The 24389-nt window shown below is 31.7% G+C and overlaps 1 protein-coding gene across 1 annotated transcript; it reads right to left on the bottom strand.

The window, feature by feature from the left end:
• Positions 1-12320: 12320 nt before the first annotated feature.
• LOC124935127 (LEAF RUST 10 DISEASE-RESISTANCE LOCUS RECEPTOR-LIKE PROTEIN KINASE-like 2.3) lies at positions 12321-18234 on the bottom strand. Its single transcript, XM_047475585.1, has 3 exons — positions 17415-18234; positions 13540-13569; positions 12321-13444 (listed from the first exon to the last, which is right to left on the bottom strand). The coding sequence occupies exons 1-3, from the start codon at positions 18232-18234 to the stop codon at positions 12321-12323; spliced, it is 1974 nt and encodes a 657-aa protein (XP_047331541.1).
• Between the last annotated feature and the right edge of the window lie 6155 nt (positions 18235-24389).

Genomic DNA, 24389 nt, shown 5'->3' with positions numbered 1-24389 from the left:
TATAGGTTCCATTTTCAAGGTATGCATGGAAACACGGTCAGCCGTCCCAAGTTAGCCGGAAAACTTCAATTTACCGAAACCATGATGCATTTTATTGATTGGTTTTCCATGACTGGTTTTATCGAGATAGATTATTCCAGTGTGAAGAAATGTCGAAATAGATCGACATTTGTTCAGCTTTGGATTAAACTATCTGTTTTACCAAGTCATTTGAATCGTTCAATATAGAAACATGTGATTTGGTAATATGAATTTGTCAGGCATAACCGGAGACATCTTTCCAATTAGCATCCTTGAATGTTTAATTTTCTATTTAGGTACGGCTTGAGAAGCGAGAGCTTCTCCCTAAGCACATGCCCCGGTTTTTCATGATGATTTATGTTTGAGAGCATGCATTGATGTTTATGGCATAAGTTGTTTACTATCAGTAAGTCCTAAAATATTTCTAAAATAAGGAAACTTAGCTTCCTGTAGCGGTTTAGTGAAGATATCGGCCACTTTTTGTTCGGTTGAGACATATTCCAGTCGGATGTGTTTTTGTTGCACATGCTCCTGGATGAAATGATGTCTTATGTCAATGTGTTTAGTTCTTGAGTGGAACACCGGATTGTATGTGATTGATATTGCGCTTGTGTTGTCATAGAAGATAGGAGATTTTTTGGCAGTTACACCGAAATCCCTAAGTTGCTGTTGGATCTAGAGGAGTTGTGCACAGCAGCTTCCGACTGTTAGGTACTCTGCCTCTGCGGTTGAAGTAGCAACTGAAGTCTGCTTTTTGCTGTACCATGAGACCAACCGATCTCCTAAAAACTGACAAGTCTCACTTGTACTCTTTCGATCGATTTTGCAACCTGCATAGTCTGTATCAGAATAACTTATTAGATTGAAACTCGAGTCTTTTGTGTACCATAATCCAACGTCTTGAGTTCATTTCAGATATTTTAGAATTCTTTTAGACGTTGTATAATGTGATTGCTTTGGATTGGCTTGAAATCTCCTGCATACTCCGACCGCGAACAAAATGTCCGGTCGACTGGTTGTTAGGTAAAGTAGTGAACTGATGATTCCTCGATATGCTGTTATGTCTACTACTTGACCGTCCTCGTCTTTATCTAACTTCACGGATGAGCTCATCGATGTAGCCGCCTCGGCACATGTGTCCATTCCGAATTTCTTCAACAGTTCGGCTGTGTCTTTTGGCTGGCTTATGAAGGTTCCAGTTTCAATCTGCTTGACTTAAAGACCTAAGAACAAACTTAATTTTCCCATCATACTCATTTGAAATTTGTCAGTCATCATTTTTGAAAATTTATCACATAATTTTGGATCGGTTGATCCGAAAATAATATCATCAACATATATTTGAACAAGTAATATGTGTTCCTTTTTCTCAAATTTGAAAAGAGTTTTATCAACTGAACTTATTGTAAACTTGTGATCAAATAAAAACGCGGTTAATGTGTCATACCAGGCTCTTGGAGCCTATTTCAAACCGTAAAGAGCTTTGTTTAGCGGTAAACATAATTCATGTGTTCTGGATTTTTAAAACCTGGAGGTTGATCAACATACACCTCTTCATTTATTTTACCATTTAGAAAAACACTTTTAACATCCATTTGAAAAAATTTGAAATTTTTGAAAGCCGCAAATGCCAAAAATATTCTAATGGCCTCAAGTCTAGCCACGGAGCAAATGATTCTTCAAAATCAATGCATTCTTCCTGTTTGTAACCTTGAGCCACTATCCGGGCTTTGTTCCTCGTAACTAAACCGTCTTCATTGAGTTTATTTCTGAATACCCATCTTGTTCCTATGACCGATTTATGTTTCGGTCTAAGGACTAAGTACTAGACTTTATTTCTCTCAAACTCGTTTAGTTCCTCTTGCATTGCTAAAATCCAATCGGGATCTAGCAAAACTTCATCCACCTTTTTCGGCTCAATTTGTGATATGAAAGCTGAGTTTTCATAGTGTTCCAAATTATGTCGCCTATTTCGGACGGGTGATGAGATGTTACCTATTACTAGTTCAAGAGGATGATTTTTATTCCTTCGGAGGTTTATTCGGGACGTGTCTTCCAAACATCCGGTTGGCTGATCAAGGTTAGACGGATCGGTAGGCTGAACAGAGTCAGACTGACCGATTTCTTCAGTTGAAACTGAAGTGTCAACTTTCTGCGGTAAGGCAACTTGATAAGGCTGAGGTTCAGCATCAACCGCTTGATCATTGACAAACCGTCTGTAAATCGGAACCTCATCTTCATCATCAGAATAAATATTGAAAATTTTCATTCTGTTGTGAAAGTCGAAGGGTAATGCAGTGTTTCGTTCAACCGATTCATCAAAAATAACATGAGATGTCTCTTCAACCGTTAAAGTTCTAGTGTTGTAAACTCTATATGCTTTACTTACGGCTAAATAACCCAACATTATTCCTTCATCGGATTTAGCATCAAATGCGGTCAAATAACTTTTTCCGTTGATGTTAATGTAACACTTACAGCCAAAGATCCTAAATAACCGGATATTAGGAAGTTTGTCATGGTATATTTCAAAAGGAGTTTTAGTAAAACGTTTAGTAATTAAAGACCGGTTTTGAGTATAACAAGCAGTATTGATAGCTTCGGCCCAAAATTTTTGAGCAACACCCGAATCGACTATCATAGACCTTGCGGCTTCCTTGAGAGTTCAGTTTCTTCTCTCAGTCAGGCCATTTTGATGAGGTGTTCTAGCACTAGACAACTCGTGCCTAATACCAGAATCATTAAGAAAAGTAGTTAAAGTACTGTTTGTAAATTCGGTTCTTCTATCACTTTTGATTTGGTTAATTCAGATAGATTTCTCATTTTGTATTCTTAAAAGTAGTTTTATCAGGTTTGGAGTAGCTTGACTTTTAGATTCTAAAAATGTTACCCAAGTAAATCTAGAATAATCATCAACAATTCTAGATGATTTTATTTATTTTCCCATTTGACATGCAACACATACTTTATCTTTGGAAAATTTGATGTTTGGAAAACCATGAACCAATTCTTTAGAACATATAAAGTTTAAGGTTTTGAAGTTTAGATGGTTTAGCCGTTTGTGCCAGAGCCAGTTTGGATCATTCCTAGCTATCATGCAAACATGATTTTCAATTTTAGTTTTCCAATCAACTTTATAAATGTTTCCCATCCGGTTTCGGTTAATAATGTATCACCTTGATGATTTTTAACAATGAATGCATGTTTGTGAAATTCAACCGTGTACCATATGTCACACATTTGACTTATTCTTAACAAGTTAAAATGCAAGTTTTCAACTAAAAGCACGTTGTTTATGGATAGGTTACCATGGACAATCTTACCCTTGCCCACGGTTCTACCTTTTGAGTTGTCACCAAACGTGATCATTGCTCCGGTTTCATAGATGATATCGGCTAGAAGTCCGCTGTTGCCAGTCATGTGTCTTAAACACCCCGCTGTCCAAGTACAATTCCGAGTTCTCCAGCCGCGTGCTCCTCCTTACCTGCAAAAAATAAATATTTACACCTTTTTGGTACCCACATTCAGTTGGGTCTGTGGTTGATTAGTCTCTTTGGGATCCAAACTTTAATAAGTCGGATCACTTTCCCCGTGATAGTTTTAATTGATTTTCCGGTACCCGGCTTGACAATTTCTTGTCTGCCGAATAGTACCTTATGTTGTCGTGATGGTGATGGCATATTAATTCTTGTTGAACGTGTATTGGTTTGTCTGTTTACTAACCGATTGACTTTCCTTCTCTCAGGATGAAACTATTTCTCCGATTCGGTTGGACTTACATATTTTATCACTTTTTCCGGTTTTAGGTTATGTTCTGCCTTAGTGTCGGCAGAAGAACTCTTGACAAATCTTATGAAAGAAAGATTGTCTTTTGTGAGTTTCATCCCATTTGGAGAGGTCTTGTTGTCAGATCTGTCGTTTTTGTAACTGAGTCTGTATTTGCATTTAGGATGTCTTTTATAGTTATACATTTGATTTACTGCTTCACGGGATCTTTCCCAAGCAGCCGTAACATATCTGGTTATTTCATCTTCTTCAGTTACCGGTTGGACTGTCTCCTCGAGCTTTTCATTCTCTAAGGATAGTCCGACCGGTTTATATACCGTGGTTTTGCATGGCTCACCAGCGGTACCACTTGACTCTCCGGTTTCATAGTTTGACTGGGTCGGTATATAAGTAGACAAGTTTCTGAACTCAGTGACCATGTCGTTGAGTGTAGTAACTAGATCTTCTTTAGTAAATTCATCAGATGAGAAGTCAAATACCTCTTTTCATGTGCCATGAAGCATGTAATTCTTTCTTCTTCGTTTTCGGTATTGGAGTTAGCCCAATCGCTTCCACCGTCGGATGCGATGAGTGCCTTCTGGATTTCATTTCTTGCACCGGTTTGCTGGTTGTTGTTCCTTTGATAGTTGTTTCCTTGGTTGTCATTTTTTGGTAATCATTCATGTGGTAGTTGTTTCCCTGATAATTGTTTCCCAGTTTTCGGTCGTCTCTCATCGGTTTCTTGTATTCTGACTTGTAATGACCAAAACCATCACAGTTAAAACATCTTACATTTTATTTATCGGCATAGTTATAGTGGAAGTTGTTCGATGATTGATTCTTCTTCATGAATCTCCCAAATTTCTGTGCTAGCATGGCCATCACGTCTTCACTGATTTGGTCAGCATTTTTTACAGGAGTCGGAACAGTTGATACATGGACCGCTGGTTCCACCGATGTCACCAAACCTCTGGTTGCGGTTGATGTTGAAGCTTCATTTTCGATCCGAGATTTTATCTCGAATTCGTAAGCTTTCAGATCCTCAAACACGTCGTGCAGCTTCATTTGTCTGAGGTTTCTTGATTCCCTCATCACCATGGTTTTGATGTCCCATGCACTTGGTAAAGATCTCAAAGCTTTTATGATGATTTCTCGGTTGTCATATCTCTTTCCAAGGGTGTGTAGCTCGTTGACTACACTGGTGAACCGGTCACTAAATTCTTTCATGTTTTCTCCTAGTTTCATCTTGATGTTCTCATATTTTTGAGTCGCCACCAAGATTTTGTTCTCCTAAGTTCTGTCATTTCCTTCATGGATCTGAATGATCGTTTCCCAGGCTTCCTCTGCATTTTGACAATCTGAAATTTTGTTGAACATGTTGTCATCTATCGCTTTGAAGATATGTCTCATGCAATAGTTGTCCCGGTTGTTTCTTCTTCGATCTTCAACCGTCCATTCTTCCGTCTCCTTATTGATCTTTATCGGACCCTCCTTTAGAACTTTGCTCATCTCATCATCGAGCGTGATCAGATGAAGATACATCTGTTTCTTCTAGCCGCTAAATCCTTCACTATTTAGCATCGGTGGCTTGTCGTTGTGGGTCATGCTTCCCATCCCTATCTTCTTTGGTTGCTTGAGTGTTAATATTCCTACTATGATACCACTTGTTAGGATTGGGATCGCCCTTGGAGGACCGGGGTTCCGGTTTTGTTAAGGGTGAATGCTTACACAACAACACACACTATCGATAATAGTCCTGTTAGAGACTAAAACCGTTTCTTAACACTACACAAGCTGTCATAAACCTCTTGAACCGGGTTCAAGTGAGGAAATTGTTTGTTTTAACTTGAAGAAACAAACACAGTTCGGTTTGGAGGTTATTTAGGAGATATCGGTTTAAGGAGATGGCCGGTTTTGATTTAGGAATGTATTAGTTATCTCGGTTTAGAAGTTTCGGTTAGATTTGAATGAGTAAGTTGGAATATGAAAGTAAAGAACACGAGACAAAATTTTATGAATGTTCGGATTTTAATCTCCTACGTCACCCCATCTTCTCAAACAGTGAGAATGATATTCACTAAGGAATATTACACAATCACAACACACAATCCGAACGAGTAACAGCTCGTCGGTTACACCACTCACAATGATGTAATACAATACTTTTACACTTGGTAAAATACACACAATACACAAACACTTTCAGAATTTCAATCACTTATGCGTAAGATCTTTTATTTTCAGTTTCTTCTCTCTTGAATAAGCTTTTTCGTAGAGATCTCACGCGTGTGTTTCTTCGGCGCCATTGACTTCTATTTATAGAGAAAATATGACAACGGTCATATTTTTCTCACTCCTTTTGATTGGTCATTTGAAGCCACGCCGATCCGGTTCAGAGGTTGCGTGCACGCTTTGTCATTTCGGACTCTTGGTAGTCATGCACTTAGGCAGCGTCCATTTTTGACACATGGCATACATGCACCAAGTCAGAGCCGCCTGAATCTGATGTTACTTGTAGAGTTAGATAAACAGTTTCATCATTGTTTTCGTTGCATGCTTCTGATCCGGATCTTATTTTCTTTTGTATCTTCGAGAAATCTTTTATGTCGTCATATTACGTCATTTTCTCAGATTCACCACTTTTCATATTTTTTCATTGAACTCTTATGATCTTCAATAACAGTGTGTCAGTCGGATGAATCAGTCTTCGCTAGCCGATCCGGTTGAGGAGTTCAGCCGGTTTCATAAACTATGACCGGATTATTTAGTTATGTACTTCAGCCGGTATGATGCGGCTTGATCTGTACCTGCACAAGAATATTGAGATTGATTAAGTCTTTTGGCCGGTTTAAAATTAATCTACTTAATTTTTCTAACAATTTCACCCTTTTTGATTATTTAGAATAAATATTCAAAACTTGTAATGTATGGCCGGTTTAAAAATCAATTTCCATAATTTTTCTAACAGATTCCTTCTTAGATTTCAGCCAGCTTACAGTTGGCTTGACATAAATAATCTCATCCTTTAAGGTTAAGTCTTCACAGCTTGGATCAGTTCCTTTATTAGTTAAACTCCCCCTGACAAAGCTTACAACATTAAGCTTGTCTTCCATTGGGTTTAACTTCTTAGATGACTGGTCTGGGATAGCATTCTCAAATCCTAAACTGGATTTGCATTCGGCAGGCCACAGCATACTTATCTATTGTCTGGCTGCATCTCCAGACCTTGTCCAGGAACTTACCACATAAGTCAGACGTTGGTTTTCAGAAAATAGTGTTTGAACCTTTTCCTTGAGCTTCTCATTCTTATATGAGAGCTCAACCACTTTATTTTCAAAAACTTTTGGTTCATAAATTTGAGATGAATGAGAGTTATCAGTTTCATATTTCAATCTCATTTCATTACATGAGTCTGATAATTATTTGTACTCAATGACCATATCATTAAGTGCAGCAGTTAAGTCATCTCTTGTAAATTCTTCAGAGTAGAAGTCAAATACCTCAGAATCTTCTTCCTTTGTCATGAAACATGTGACCTCTTCATCATCACTATTGCTGGATGATGAGTCATCTGAGTTGCTTTAGGCCCACTTCGCTTTGCTTTCAGCCGCCATGAGAGCCTTCAGCTATTTCTTGTTGTTCTTATCATCTCGCTTTGGCTTCCTACACTCCGATTTGAAGTGTCCTAATTTATCACAGTTAAAACACTTCAAGTTAGCCTTATAGTTATCATTATCATCATTGTTATTAATTCAAGAGTTTGACTTAGAGTTGCTCTTCTTCATTAATTTGCCGATTTTTTTCACGAAGAGAGCCATGGCGTCGTTGCTGATCTACTTGGGAGCAGTCTTCACATTAGTGGCAGTAGGTGGCTCCTCAGTAGTCACCAATGCCTTAGTTGCAAAAGCAAATGTGGAAAGCTCCTCTTCATTCCTAGAGTTTATCTCAAACTCAAAGGCCTTCAGATCGGGTAGCAAGTTAAAGAACTCCATCATGTTCAGATCTTTAGACTCCTTCATTTCCATTGTCTTGATATCCCACTCCTTGGGCAGAGCACACATGACTTTGATTACAATCTCTCTATTGTTGTAACTCTTGCCCAAGGTGGAAAGAGTGGTGATAATCTCACTGAATCTCCCATCAAAGTTAGACATCGTCTCTCTAGGATGCATCTTAATGTTATCAAACTACTGTGTGACAACCATTAGTTTGTTCTCTTTGGTTTGCTCATTGCCTTCATAGAGTTGAGTCAACCTCTCCCAGATCTCTCTAGAAGAGTTGCATGATATGATGTAATTGAACATGTTGTCATCCAGAGTTTTGTGCAAAATATCTTCGATATGTTATCGAGGTTATTCTTCCCTTGTCTTCACTGGTCCACTCAGATCTGCCATTCTCAATATTTATCAGACCTTCAGTGTTGACAAACCACATGTCATCATCTATGAAAGCTAGATGAACGTGGACTATCGCCTTCCACACAACATAGTTTTCCTTTGAGAACATGGGAACCTTGGTGGTGACAGTCTTAGACATGATTCAGATTTTTGTTGGTGCTTGAGAATAAAAAACGAGACTCTAATACCACTTGTAGGGATCTATGTTAACAATAGAGACTGAGGTCTAACTATTGTGAACAACTTAAGATAGATGATTCGATAATAATCCTGTGAGGGATTAGTATATGTTTCTATTCTCCGTAAATCTTCACAAACTTTTGAAACAGATTCAAGTGCAGAACTGTTTGTTGGATTTGAATTTTTAGACAACTGAATGCAAATGGCAGAAAGTAAAGAACACAAGAAGTTTTATGGATGTTCGGAGATAAAACTCTTATGTCACCCCTTCCTCCACAACTGGAAGGATATCCACTAAGACTTTTAATTAGATACAACTCATTGAGCTAGCTAATTCTTTGTTGCACAGAACACACTATGTTGAACTTAAAACACTACGATTCCTCATAGAAAAGGCAGTTTGCAATTACAGTATTATCACACAGTGAAACAATGAGTAGTTTGTGCTTTTAGCTTGAGAGTAGTTTTCTTTCTCTGGTTCGAGTAAGTAAGATTGTATTAGATTTAATTCAGTAGTTCGATTATTGTCCTTGGGCTTCTATTTATAGTTGGAGTGCACCAACGGTCGAATATTCTTTGTGGACACGTGGCATGAGTCCATTGGACGACCTCCTATAGTACGAGAGTACAACAAACTCTAAGAATTTAGATCGTGTTCATACCAAACATGTAGGGCGCCAAATATCCTCTGATCTTTTCTTGTACTGGAAATACAATTGAGAGATATCCACATATGTGGAAATCATTCATTTGATATATCAACTGGTTTGTATGACTACTAAAGGTAGGTGGAGCAAACAACTAAGTGATCGTGGTTAGACGTATGCTTCCTTCAGATAGTTTCTAAATTGAGACATTAGACGTTATTCTTTAGACTGCGTCTAAAGAAGTTAGATGTCCTCGTCTAACTACACTTCCCTTTAGACCGCGTCTAAAGGAGTTAGACGTCATCATCTAACTACGCTTCACTTTAGACCGCGTCTAAAGGAGTTAGACGTCCTCGTCTAACTACGCTTCCCCTTAGACAACGTCTAAAGGAGTTAGACGTCCTCGTCTAATTACGCATCCCTTAGAACACATTTAAAAAAGTTAGACATCCTCGTCTAACTACGCATCCCTTTAGATCACGTCTAAAAGAGTTAGACATCCTCGTCTAACTACGAATCCCTTTAGACCGCATCTAAAGGAGTTAGACGTCCTCGTCTAACTCCGCATCCCTTTAGACCACGTCTAAAGGAGTTAGACGTTCTCGTATAACTACGCTTCCCCTTAGACTTCGTCTAAAGGAGTTAGATGTCTCCGTCTAACTATGCATCCCTTTAGACCGCGTCTAAAGGAGTTAGAAGTCTTCATCTAACTACGCATCCCTTTAGACGGCGTCTAAAGGAATTAGACGTTCTCGTCTAACTATGTTTCCCTTTAGACCGCGTCTAAAGGAGTTAAATGTTCTCATCTAACTACGCTTCCCCTTAGACTGCGTCTAAAGAAGTTAGATGTTCTCGTCTAACTACGTAAGACGTCTAAGACAGCCTGCTTCAGACTGCGTCTGAAGTAGCAAAGTCTTTTAGATTACGGCTTACACAAAACAAATAGACAACTTAGCTTGATCATAATTATATTATAAAAATTATGTTCCAAACTATGAAAAATCATTTATATTCTTTTAAAGTTAATTAAACTATTTCTTTCTTAATTAACTTTCTCTTTTCTTTGTTTTATTTTTTCCCAACAAAGTACTTTTGATTTTTGCTCTCCATGTCCAATAATCAAGTATGATCATCATACTAGACTAGGTATAATCAAATGTCACATGAGATTTATAATCAAATGATCGGAAACATTCATCCTTATGAAGTTTTATCATACGTTTATCTCATGTGTGGTCTAATCTACAATATCATATATATGAGGTTAATTGATTATATCTTCTAACTAGTTTTATGTCTCATGTTTCAATTGTAAGTATGTCAAAGATCTAGTAGGCATACATCATTATTCATCTAACCAATACCATAAAAAGTATTATGACATAAGATTCCGCATCCTTTATCGGAAATCAGAAATTCAAATACTTTTAAACTTAAAGATGAAATAAATATAGTATTCTTAACAAGTGTAAGAATGAAATAACAATTATCCAAATCTAAAACAAGTCGACTAGGTAAAACAAGTAGTAAGTTCCTATAGATAAATTAACAATATTTACTCGTTGCCAATTTGCAAGTCAATCTCTCATTTCTTTAGTGCCATTCTATTATTAAGTTCATGTATGTTAACACACAAATGTGAGTCACGTCTAATATCTAATACCCATGTATTTTTAAAATCAAACTTGTCATCAATAACAAATCTACCTAAAGGTACTAGAATATGATGTTTTGTTCTTCCTTAATACTCCAAGTAAACTTTACCGTTTCTCTTTTAATGAGCATCTATACCAATGGAATGGAGGAACTAAATAGCGGGTGGAGGTGGACAATATCCCAGAATAAAGTTGATTAAACAAAATATATATTAACAAATAAGGCTTTGTCCAGAAAGGTTAAACCCGGGCCTCACCCTTACTTTTATAAAAAAATAATTCAATTTTAATTTCTTTATTATATTTTAAAATATAATAAAATGTAATCCAACTTATATTTATATAATTTATTTGTGAAGCTAATTCATAATTATACTATTCTAATTGCAAATATGATTTTATTAAAATAGTTATAATTATTATATTATTATAAATAATACTTTTTAAAATACAAATATTTATTATATATAAAGAATTATATATTCAATATAATTAATAATATAAATTACTGATAAGCTAAAAATTAAAATATAAGAGTAAAATAGTATTTTATATTTTTTAATTTTTAATTATATAAATTTGTTTTTTAAATACATAAATGAGTTAAAACAGTTATATTGTTTTGGTTCGGTATTTAAATAAATAAATAAATTAATATATTATTTATTTTTCCAAAATAATTTATAGGCATTAATATTTTAGAATTGTTTTTCACCGATATTTATTCACTTGATAATAAGTTTTTGCTACGAATTTGTATTTTAATTCTTATTTTCATGTTTTTTTTTATATTCTCACACAACTAGACTGAAATCTACTAAATTATATTTTTTTAATTTACTTTATTTATATATTTGGTTATTTTATATTTAAAACATAATTAATTTAAGTTCTCACATTTTCTTAACCTAATTTTTCTTCGACTATATAATTTTAAATTTATATTTTTTTTTAAAATCGAGTATTTTTATCTTTTATTAGATTTTATATATTTATTTTATTTTAGTAAGGGTATTCGTAAAACAGTTTGATTAATATCTTCACTTATTACCCGTATTAGTGTAATATCTATAATTATTTCATTCTATGAATTTTTTTTCCTGAATTCTCCCTTGATCTATACCACAATGAAAACAAATTACAACCTTTTTTCTTGTCTAGCGATAATAAGAATTGAATATCATCAACCTTCTTAAGGTTCTGAGTTTGAGCCCGATATGCGTCAAGTTTTGTTCGCCTCGTTAATTTGTTAGGTGTGTTTATGTTATACGTGCTTAACCTAGGAGGATTAGTCGAGAATTTCATGAAAATCTAGAGTGATCTAGGATGATGATGAAGAATCACTATGAGATTAGATGTCTTTTCCAGAACGAGATTTAGGGTTCGAAAAAATAAGAAATAAAAATAAAGTTACTAGTAGCGCAACCTATTCTTTTTTATCATCATAAATTATATATAGTTAAGTCCTTAAAAAAATTTAAATTTTTACAAATAAACCTTTCGGCGTTTATACATCTAATTAATTAATTCATATACTTAAAGTGCACCAAAAGAAGAAAAATATTCATTAAAGTAATTATAAATAAAAACAGAACTCACACTAGTATTTTAATTATCATATGAACTCAATAAATAAATAAATAGTATCATAAGGACTACACAAAATCACCCACCACTGAGCTCAAAGAAGAGTAGTTTGCAATAACACTCGAGGAAAGAGCATTAGGGTTTGGGGGGTTGTGCATTGCATCTAGGGTACCTTCCAACATTTCCACGACCTTACTCATATGTGGCCTTTTCAATGGGTCCATTTGTACACACCACAATCCAACTGATATCATCTTTCTTGCAATATCAATTTCTTCATTTTTCATGTCTCCTTGTAATAAGTCTTCAATATTGTCTTCTTCAAGATGCTTGTGAACCCAATCTGGAAAGTACATCTCACTACTTGCCTCCATCATATTCTCATTACGGTTATTTGTGTTCTTCAGCACTCCAACCATTTCCAATACCAACATTCCATAGCTATAAACATCTGACTTGTATGAGACTGGTCCTATTATTCGACTTACTATTTCTGGAGCTATGTATCCAATGGTTCCTCGCGCCCCAAACATTGACACGATACTTTCGTTCTTGGCACACATCTTGGCAAGACCAAAATCCGAGATCTTAGGACAATGATTCTCATCTAGTAGAATATTTTCTGGCTTTATGTCGAAATGCAGTATTCGTGTGTTGCAACCTAAGTGCAAATACTCAAGTCCTCGAGCTATTCCTGTTGCAATTTGGCGTAACTTTTCCCACTTCCCCATCCGCACAAAATCCTTGTGAATAAATTTATCCAATGATCCATTAGGCATGAACTCATAAACTAGAGCTCTTTTTCCACTTTGGAGAGAAAACCCCAAGAGGTTGACTATGTTAACATGTGATGTCCTACTAATACTCGAGACCTCATTGACGAAATCTTCTCCACTCCCTTTTGTTTTATTAAGGATCTTTACGGCTACAAGACGGTTATTATTGAGGAGTTTTCCTTTGTAAACTGTTCCATATCCTCCTTCACCCAATCTTTCTTTGAAAGAATTCGTGATTCTCTTAATTTCAGAATAGGTATATCTCATTGAGGCCATAGTTTGATGATTTCTGATGAATGACTCGAGTTTCTCCTCATCCTTGGATTTGGTATACATTATTATCCCTTTGAACCAAATTTTCTTCCACAAACAATAGCCAAAACAACAAAGAAATAACAAGCTTCCAACTACTAAACCTGAAAATTAAGTAATACACATGAGTTTAATTGTCTTTAGTTTATAGTTTTTGGATTTAAACTAGATATCAAAGAACGATGTAAGTGATGTTTACCTACTAGTTTTGGCAGATTAAGGCTTCTCCCTGCAAGTCACAAATTTTATAAAAAGAAATTAAATTGTTATGTATATTTATTTAAGTGAGCCTTGGGCCCTTCATTACATAAACTAGATGGAATCACATGTAAGAAATTAAAATGGACATCAATACTATTAATTTGTAAAATGAAAATGGTTAATATTAAAGACATTTTTAATTGAAAAAATTATTTTTAAACTCATTTTGGTATAAATGTCAAATCAAACAGTAATTTTATTTCAACTGAAAAAATCATTCTTAAACCTCAAAGAATATTCTTATAATATTTTTTCTTACATTAACTTTTATAACTTTTTAATATCACTCCATATATTTTAGAAGGTTATAAATTACATCATAATATTTTAATATTATTTCATTATTTTAAATTTGATTATAATTAATTATAAAAATTCCAAAATTGTTAGAATTGCATCGTCATATTATTAATAATTAAATGTCAATAATAATAATTTAAATTAAGGAAATAAAATAACATATATGAATCACTAACTTGTTAATAAATAATAACTAAATAATAAAAATATTTTATTTTATTATCGACCAAACCTAATTTATTGGAAAAGATCAAAATGATTTTTCTTAGTATAATTATTGATAGTATATTCTCCACTGTTTGAGTTGACCATTGACTCAATATCCATAGAAAAATTCACTATTTGAATTGGCCATTTTCAACTTGGGAGAAAACCCTGACTTTTGAGTAGGGATAGTTTTGAGGCGGGATGCATCATTCTGTTAGGTTTGATTTTTTTTTTTTTTGTTCGATTTCGAGTAATCTAAGGCACTTTTAATAAAATATTTAAAATAAAAATAAAAATATATAATAATATTATATAAACGGATTTTTAATATAATATATATTGTAATATATTAAAATTTTATATTATTAAAAAAAAAACTTACCACTCTTATAAAATATATTGAATAAATAAATATATTGATAATTTAATGTATTTAATTATGTTTTATATTATTCGGGACATAATCGGAGTGAGATCGGGACGAGGCGGGGGACACAAATATCATCCCCGCCCCATCCCGTTCGATTTCGAGAAAAAACTGTCCCAAAAGAAACAATTCGGTTCAATTTTTGCAGGACAGTTTCAAATTGTAATCCTTACTTTACTGTTGAGTGTTGTCTAGGCGGATTAACAAATAAAAAATGAGAAGTCATGTTCAATTGTCTGTGAGATTGTTTAAGGTTTGAGAAAAAATAAATTGTTGACATTATATTTATTTTCAAATCTTTTTTTATAGTATTTTTTATTTATTTTTTTTAACCTAAGAAACTAGCATACATATATTTCAATTAATTGTTTTTTTTAAATATGTGAGTTTTATTATTAAAAATATAGTAAATATTTTAATTTTATAGTTAAAATGAAATTTATTTATTATTTTAAAGTTTATTTTTCTATATTTGTATAAAAATGAAATTTAACTAATTATGAATAAAAAATATATATATTAAAAAAATAGGAGGACAATTGATCATATATTTGTTTTGTAAGTACTTAAATGAAAGAAAAAAATGTAGTATAAGGTGGTCGTGTTAAAGATAATTGACTCTTTTTTACAAATGGTTAGATTAAGGTTTATTAATAATTTGTTTAACTTAACTCATAAGTGATAATAGTCTTACTTAATATAACAAAAATCACACTTAAAACGAACTTGGAATTATAACTTGTTTAAGACGTTAAATAGTATATAGTTTTTTAATATGATAAAAATGTTATATTTTTTGATAAACAAATTAATTTTTATTAAAAAAAGAATTAATGTATTTATTTTGACTTAATTAAAGAAAATAAAATAACAAAATCTCTAAAGTTAAATGATATAAAAGTGGCTAATTAGAATCTAAAGTTAATTAAAATAATAACATCAAAATAAATAGTTAGTTATATCTCATAAAGTGTTTTGAATTTATCATCACTCAAATATTGTTAGTTTTATGCCATGTCAATTTATGAAAACAAGATAAATGTTTGAATGATGTAGTTAACATTTTGGTTAAAATATATTTTTTAACAAACTCAATTATAAATAATTTTATTTAAAAATTTAAATATTTTATATTACATTCAAAAATTAAAATATTTTGATTGATATTAGATTATAAGACATACTTTTTTTTTTTAACATTAACTCATTCAAGTTATAGATGACCATATGTATTCATAAATAAGTACTAATTAAAGCATTTCTAAATTTTAAATTCTCCCTCAAACTTTTATTCTACATTTTATATAATTCAAATGTATAGCAATTTAATTTGAAATAAAACCACAATAACCCCATTTTTGTTGTGTATTAAGATTCATATTCAAATAATAAACAACCAATAAATTATTCAATTTATATCTAACAAAGTTAAGTTTTCTTATTCTTGATAAATAAACCTAAATAATAAAAATTATTTATAATTGGTCCAATATTTAACTAGAGTTTTTCATTCAAACTTATTTTATAAAGGACCATTTTTGTTTAAACTTTTATATATTATTTAGTACATAAACACATATTTAGATAAATGAATATTATTTTTTAAAAATTGAATAGGTGTTACATAAAAATAAAATAGTCACTTAATTTTTTTTTAATATTTTTTTCAATTTAAAAAGTAAAAATAAAAATGATTTCCACAATTATAACTGTCACTTAAATTTAAGTGTTTTTACAAATTATTGAATCAGAAACATTTAAACACTTTAAACAAAATATTAGTCAATTGAGCTTGAGTTTAAAATGATCTCCACAATTATAAACATTTTTTTTTAGTAATTCAAATTTTGAGTTAGTCTTCTATTAGTATTTCCATGGGCAATGTAGTAACCCAAGATTGACTAATCCACGCGTTATCATAAATTAGCAATAAATATTGATTTGACTAGTTCACACTTACTCATGTCTAACAAAAATAAAAATAAAAATTAAATAAGTAATTTTTATACACTTTAAATATTAAAAACAAATATAAAAATAAAATAATTCAAAATTTTTATATAATAATATCTTGATTTTTTTCTAAAATTAATAATCCAATTTATTCTCTTCAAATAACTCCAATTAAACTAACCCAAAGAAATAGCAAACAAAAATCCTTAGTACTAACTTTTCAATTAACAACTAAAGTCCACAACCAAGCACATCTCTTTTTGGTTTAATAGACTAGCCATATTGGAGTCCAGTTTTGAGATTTTTTAAATAATTTCAATATAATTAAATATCTCACCCTCAAAATCATTAATTACTTTTAACCAGTCAAGATTTGTTTATTTTAAATATTTTTTTTAAAAGTCTTTGAAGTATTACACTTTTCCACAAAGTATTTATTTGTATAGTTTTAACCTTTGTGATATGTTTTTAAAATTTAAAAGGTCTCTTGTTTATTTTCTTCTTCTTCTTATTCATATTTTAGTTAAAATTATTTTGTTTGATTTCACGTCAAATGAGATTATTGCCCCTCCTTATTTTAATTCGAATAATATTTTTAGTATTTGGTGACTTGTTTAATACTTATATCCAATACATTCCAAAATTTGAGATATTGGAAGAATTTTTATTTTATTTTATTTAATTTGTTATAATTTGTGTTATATTAAAAATATATAATAATTTAAATTATAATTAATAAAAAGTATTTAATCTAGTTGGTTAATTATAATTTTTAAATTTTATTTTTTGGGTGCATAGGAATGATTGTGCCATTAATCACGATGAGATGATTGATAAGAGATGGAAGTAAAAGAAAAAGATATAATAGAAGTTAAAAATTATTACTAAATTTTTTATATTAGAAAAAATGATATTAAATCACGTACCTCCTCCGCAGTGATTATCAGTGGTTTTGAAGCTGCCGTCGTCGGAGCAAAAACACGCGAAATTCTCTGTTCCATCGCTAAGTTTACTAACGCCGCACCGCCCATCTGTGTTCATACACTTTTCACAATCCTCCGATTGACTCCAATTCAATTCGAATCCTTTTTTCATGGCCGCGGGAAATCCCACAATTAGATTATTTCCTTGATCGATTTCCCCATCGATCACCGTCACATCCACAACCTCATCGCAATCCGAAGCCCAATTAATAAAACCCCCATCTTGTAACTCTGGTTCCTTCCCCTTCACAAATACGAAAGATAAATTTTCACCAGATTTCAAACACTGTATATCATTGGCGTGATTCGACAAATTGCTGCTGCAGTTGAAGTAAAACGTGAGATTCAGATCTGAACTTGAGAAAACCAAAGGGAGATGTTCGATTGAAACGTTGTGACGAGCTCTGGGGCATGATGGGTTGGCCTTGATTGCGTTCGTATCTACGATTGTGAAGGTTTTATCGATGTAATCGATAGATTGAACGGTGTAGTTAACGTTAGAAATACTGAAAATGGGTTGATTATCGACACAATCAATTCCGAACCCATAGTAGCCGCAATAGTAAGCTCTGGAGGCGTTGGCGGCAGAGGTTTCGTTAGAGCTGATTGTCCAAAACGGGGAGGAGATGACGACGTTTCCGCATGTACTTTGTCTGCAGACCGAGTCTAAGGAGTTGGATTCTTGTGCATTGGAGGATTGGAAGAGGAAGAAAAAGAAATAACAAGTGGAGAGAGAAAGGAGAAGGTGGAGTGAAGAAGGCATGGTGCTGTGAAAATGCTGAATTGGAATTAGGGATATATTTATTTGATTAGTACAGAGAATTTGAGAGAGGAATCATGTTCCAATTTAATTAGTTAAAAAAATAATAAAATTTTTCGTTTCTTTTTCCTCATCTTTTATCATTTTTTAACTAATAATAACACATTATTCTCTCTCAAATTTTCTTTGGCACTGACAACCACAACCATGTGGAAATAATAAAGAACAATTAAAAATGAAAAATATTTATCTTATAAAAAATTAGAGAAAAAAAATGATATAAATGTAAAAATTTAAAGAAAAAAATAATTTAAATGAATATTATGTTCTTATCATTCCATTCTGAAAATGAATTTTTCTCAAACTTTTCTTTCTCTTAACTTTTTTTTTATTATATTTTTTTTTTTCATAATACCTAATTTTTGTAAATGAGTCTAGGTGTTAAATGAAAAATTAATGTGAAATAGTGTTCTAGGGACATTCTCTATCATTACTTTTATTTTTTTTATCTATAAAACAAGAAATTTACCTGATAAACTTTCCCTATCCCGTCGTTGAAACTTAATTTTTATTTCATAAAATATAAAACCCTATTTCATTGATAATTTTTTTTTATTTGAATTTTTTATATTTAAAACAAGTCAAGTTGTTAGAACCTTTTCTTTTTACATTTTTTTTAAAATTTAAATGTAATGGTATGTTAAAAAGCAAATATTGTTCTATTATTATTTTTTATTTAACCATAATCCAAAATCATTTTTAATAATTTTTTCCACAACCAAGTTACATAATTCATGAATTAAACTATAAATATATCTTTTATTTATAAAAAAAATTAATTATCCTATATCCAATAAGCTCTGGATGTAATTCTTATTTTTCCTCTTCTATCAATTCAGCAAATTCATTTAGATATTAGACTAACTCAATCAATCATATGATTATATCAATGTAAAATATAAATTATTCATAGATTATAAAATCATAATTTGACATACACCGTTCAAGAGATCCGAAAGATTCATTTTGGAGCTTGTTTGGATTAATGCCGGTTATTTAAAAGTTAATGTCTAATGATGATTTTGAGGAGTTACCTATTTTTTTTGATAATTTTTTTTAGAAGATATTAATATATAATAATATAAAAAAAAATTTATTTTTTAAAATAAAATGTATTTTAGTTAATAAATTTAATAATGTAATGAATGAAATTAAAAATGAAATTATATTTGATTAAGTTAGGTAAATAACTCCAATCCAAGAAGACTTTAAACACAAATGTTGAAATTAATATTCCAAAAGCTTTGTAAAGAAAATCAACAAGTTGAGATTTGAAAGGAAGTGTGCTTAATAATGATAAACTCTTTCTTGAATTTGTTCTATTATAGTATTACCAAGTGTTTCATTCTTTAATGAAATACTGAATTTTCATAAATATGTATTCCAGACTCATTATCATACCAAAGAGTAGTTGTGAGAACAACAATTTAATTTAAGTCCTTCAAAATGTAGAAAATCCAAACAAGCTTACAAATATTTGATCACAAATTTCTTTATATTTAGCCTCAACATAAGATCGAGACACTGTCGATTTGTTTTTATTTTTATTTTTATTTTTATTTTTAAGAAATATGACTTCAATTCTCAGCTATATAAGATAACCCTAATAATGACCGTTTACTATAGAAGAAATTGACCTAGTCAACATCTAATTTTTTTCTAAATTTGTACAACTATCAGTAGAATAGAATAGTTAAAGAGAACATCCTTCAAATATCTAACTACTATATAATAAGTAAGATTTTAAATAATAATATATATATATATATATATATTATATTATATATCATATTCTTTATCATATTCTATATATTATTTATACTATATAATAGCAATAAGGATTCACAGTCAATAGACAGTCGAGAAGGAAATAATAAAATAGAGAGAGAAAAACGAAGACAAGCTTCACCAAAAAAATTCTTAAAAGTTTAGGTGAACTATTAGATTTAAACCTTACAGTGTAATAATTCTATGTAGCCCTTATAAACAATATTATAATAGATGATTTAATCAGACTAAGGAAGGTCATGTCGTTTTTACTTTTGTTGAAGAGTTTTTCAAGCTAAAATTTGATTCTCTTTATTTATCTTATTTGTTTGGTAAAATAAAGATTGATAAGTTATAAACGGAGCACTAAAAAAAAAATATTTTTTGCATTACTTTTTCTAAGGTTCTTTTTTCAACAAGTAGTATCATAGTAGGTTGTTAAGATTACCCTAATTCTTGGTAATATTTATAATTTTAAAATAATATTTTGAATTTTTTAATTTAAAATAATCAAACGGAAATATTAAGATTAAATTATGAATAATTATTGTGATAATTAAATCCTAATTAGAAAAATTAAATAAAAACTAAAAATAATTTGGGGTTACAATATTGTATTTATTTTACCCAAATTAATCCCCAAAAGAGAATGAAATAATTTAATTTTGATTTTAAACATAAATTATGTATAGTTTATGGCTTAAAATAATTAAATGATACCCTAAAATACCCAAAATATACCAAAAAATGAAATTAGGGACATAATTTTTATTATGTTTTCTAAAATATTTTTGTATATTAATTTGCTGAAAAAAAATGCAAGAAAGTGTTAAAAATTCAATTTCAAACAATCCTTTTATTAAATATATAAATTAATGATCTTGTATGACAAAAATTATGTTTAAACTTCGCAACAGGATTCGTGGCCGTCAGATGAGCGCCTGGGCTTCATCTTACGCGCCAAGATGTTCCACGCACCCGAATGTAACCAAGGAAGCGCGCGCCCGGATCCACACCGAATAAGCTAACGGGACGCTAACCCCGTTAGCTTAGACGCCCAAACGCCACACAAAACACCTGGCGATGGACGGAACGCCAACGACACATTTATTTAAAACGGAACGCTAACCCCGTTAGCCCATATGTCGTTTTATTCTCCTACTCAGTTGAGAAATCGCGAACGCCGGAGGCTCGTGCTCGACACCAGCGATCCTTCCAGAAGTCTATCTCCTTCGTTTTTCAACCTTATCCTTCCAGACTTCACCAACGTGTACGTCTCTCCATCGCCTTCAATTCTCTAAGATAAGAAGTCAAAACCTACCCTAGAACTAGGTTGGCGAGGACAAAATAGATACGAAGAAGAAGAGCTTCAGAAGCCAAATTCAATATGAATTCGACTTCAATAACCGACCTAGCTTGAGTATAAATAATCCTTAGGTATTTTTCTTCCAATTCATCGAAAACTCCAACAATTGTAGTCTGATTGAAGATTTCCATTGAAGCTCTGACGACTGGATTTTGAAGAAATCATTTCGGCTTTCCAAGCTTCGATCTAGAATTCTAAAAAGCTTTATAAAGATCATTGAAGTGTTCTCTAATTTCTAATAAGATTCCATACATGCTGTAATTCAAGTTATGATTCAAAGTTGGAATTTTATAAGTTCGATCGAGTTGATCTTATTAATGGTTCAATTTCGTGATTCTATAGTTGAAATCAATCACTAGATGATTTTAAGCTTTATGTTGAAAGAGATTCCAATAATTCAAACTTAATAAAAAAACTCAAATTTAATTTAAAAATCTGGAAATTTTGAATTTCGTGTTCTTGAGCTTTTGAACTTGAATTTTGATTCAAATAGTTTCTTAACATGCTTGTAAATATGTTATGATGATTTTCAAATTATATTACATGCATCCCAATCATGTTTGATCGAAATGAAATTTTAGAAAAGTAAAGTTTATATTTCAGTTTGTAAAATTGTTACAAATCTCACTTGATGTTATTGTTTTTGTTGTATTCGACTGTAAACATTATTTAGAAGCTGTTGGAACAAGAATTAGTCCATGAGATGACCTAATTCAAAAGTTCCTAATTTTTTCCCTAGAAATCGTTTTGAAAAATCAAATGTTTTAGGGTTCGATTGATCGATTTTAGGATTATGAGTTATGATCCTTACATCCATATGAGTTGTTAGCAAATTACAGATAATATTTTCATGATCTTTATCAAAAGATACAAACCTATAATTTTCATACCAAATGAAGAACACTCGGTGTTCTTGGAACGAGTCATGTAAGATTGAGGACCGAGAAACACGACCGAGAATTTTCGATCCTGACCGAGACCAAGGACCAAGAAAATTAACCTAGGACCAAGACCAATGACCGATGTTTTTAAGATAGGGCCGAACCCTAAGACTGATGTTCTTAAACAAGGACCGAAAATATGACTGAGGGTTTTCACCTAGGACCGAGAGGTTGTTCAACCTATACAACATAATTATGCAAGTAAGTAATGTTTTCATTTGTGTTTTTCAAATTTCGATATTATTAGTTTTAATTTTATTTATTATTTAATAAAGTTATGTTTGATTTTCAACTTTTATAATCTTATACTTTTTTATTAACTTAATCTTCGATCTCTATTTTGTAGCTTATTCTTCCGTTTTAGCAGCAACAAAGTTGACATTTTTGAAACTTTTACAAAACTATTCAGGAAGGATGTTTTTTTGTGAGAAAACTACTTTGATGATGAATATTTTGAAGTTTATGTTTAATTAAGTATATTGTTATATCCGTTTTAAGTTTATTTATATTTTATAGTATGGATTAGTAGTTTATAGTATGAATTAATTTATATTATGTAGTATGAATGAATTTATATTATGTAATATGAATGATTAACTGTTGTTTAAGGATAAAATATTTATTAATATTTTTTGGTCAATTATATTTTTAATAACATATTAGTTAAGATATTAGATTTAATTTATAGTAATTTTAAATTATTTTAGTTTAAATGTGTTAATTAATTTGTATTTTTAATATTTAGTATATTTAGATGATCATAAATATAATTTCACACTTTAATTGAGTAATGGGGTACCCGTCGGGTATCGGGTACCCTACAAATTGGGGATGAGGATATAAATAGAGATACCCGTCGGGTTCGGGGTCGGGTAGTAAAATTAAAATCGGGTTCGGGGATGGGGATGGGTATTGCACTACCCGGCGGGTAAGGTACCCATTGTCATCCTTAGGAGTCAACCACAACATTTTGAGTTTTATATAGTTTGTCATAAAAACTTTTAGAATATGTCCACTATCTCATAATTGTGCCGATGTTTATTTTAAATAAAAAATTTGGAACACTATCACTTGATTGACAAGTTGATTGGTTTAGTTTTAATTCTATATGTTTCAACGACAACTATAAAATGACAATTTTTCGTTATGAAACATGTTTCAATGTCTAGATAAATGGATGACAATGTTTTGATCATCAGTGGTGAAATTAAAGAAGAGGATTAGCCCAACGTCAATTAATCGTTTTTTGGCTTGAATCGATTTTTACGAAGTCATGAACTTCCTTTGCCTTATTCATATTCTTTCTCCTCATCTTAGCAGAAGAACTAGAAAATCAAGAATGCAGACAACTCAACCAAACTCAATTTACTTACAACCGAGAATAACATACGACTGGGAAAGACCGTAGACTAGCGAACTAGTGACCCTGTTTCACAACCCAACGACTGAAAGTAATCGATGACCGAGAGCTATCACAACCTAAGCGACATATTCTCAAACAACCCTAGCGACCGTATTTCCTATTTTTGGACCCAAGATTCGCGAATGTGTCGAACGTGTCAAACGCGTCAGTCGTGCTGGTAGTGTTGAACGTGTCGAACGTGCTAGACGTGCCAATGATCATGATTCTGATGAGATTCTCCCCTGAAAAAATACTCAATCTCCCTAAAAGGTTTAGGGTTCGAGTCTGTTAGGCTCGTTTTGGTTATTTTGTTTTAATCATGTGAGCATTTGTCACGGGATGATTTTGATTTATTTTTTAAATTGAAATAAAATATATATTGTCAAATGCAATTTTATTCTTAACCCTGAATAGGGTTTGTGTAGAGTATATATACATGAACATTCTATAACCTAATGGGCCGTATCTCCGACCCATTTAATCATATATAATAATAAAATATCAACTAATATAACATAGTCTAACACTCCTCCTCAAGTTGGAGCATGCAAATCACAGATGCCCAACTTGGATCTAAAATGGTCGAATAATTGTTTCCCAAGAGGCTTAGTGAGAATATCAG

This window comes from Impatiens glandulifera, chromosome 4 (genome assembly GCF_907164915.1).
Source record: "Impatiens glandulifera chromosome 4, dImpGla2.1, whole genome shotgun sequence".
In the NCBI taxonomy this organism is placed as follows: Eukaryota; Viridiplantae; Streptophyta; class Magnoliopsida; order Ericales; family Balsaminaceae; genus Impatiens; species Impatiens glandulifera.
Note: the sequence above shows the minus strand (reverse complement) of the source record. Positions and strands in the feature narration are given on the sequence as shown.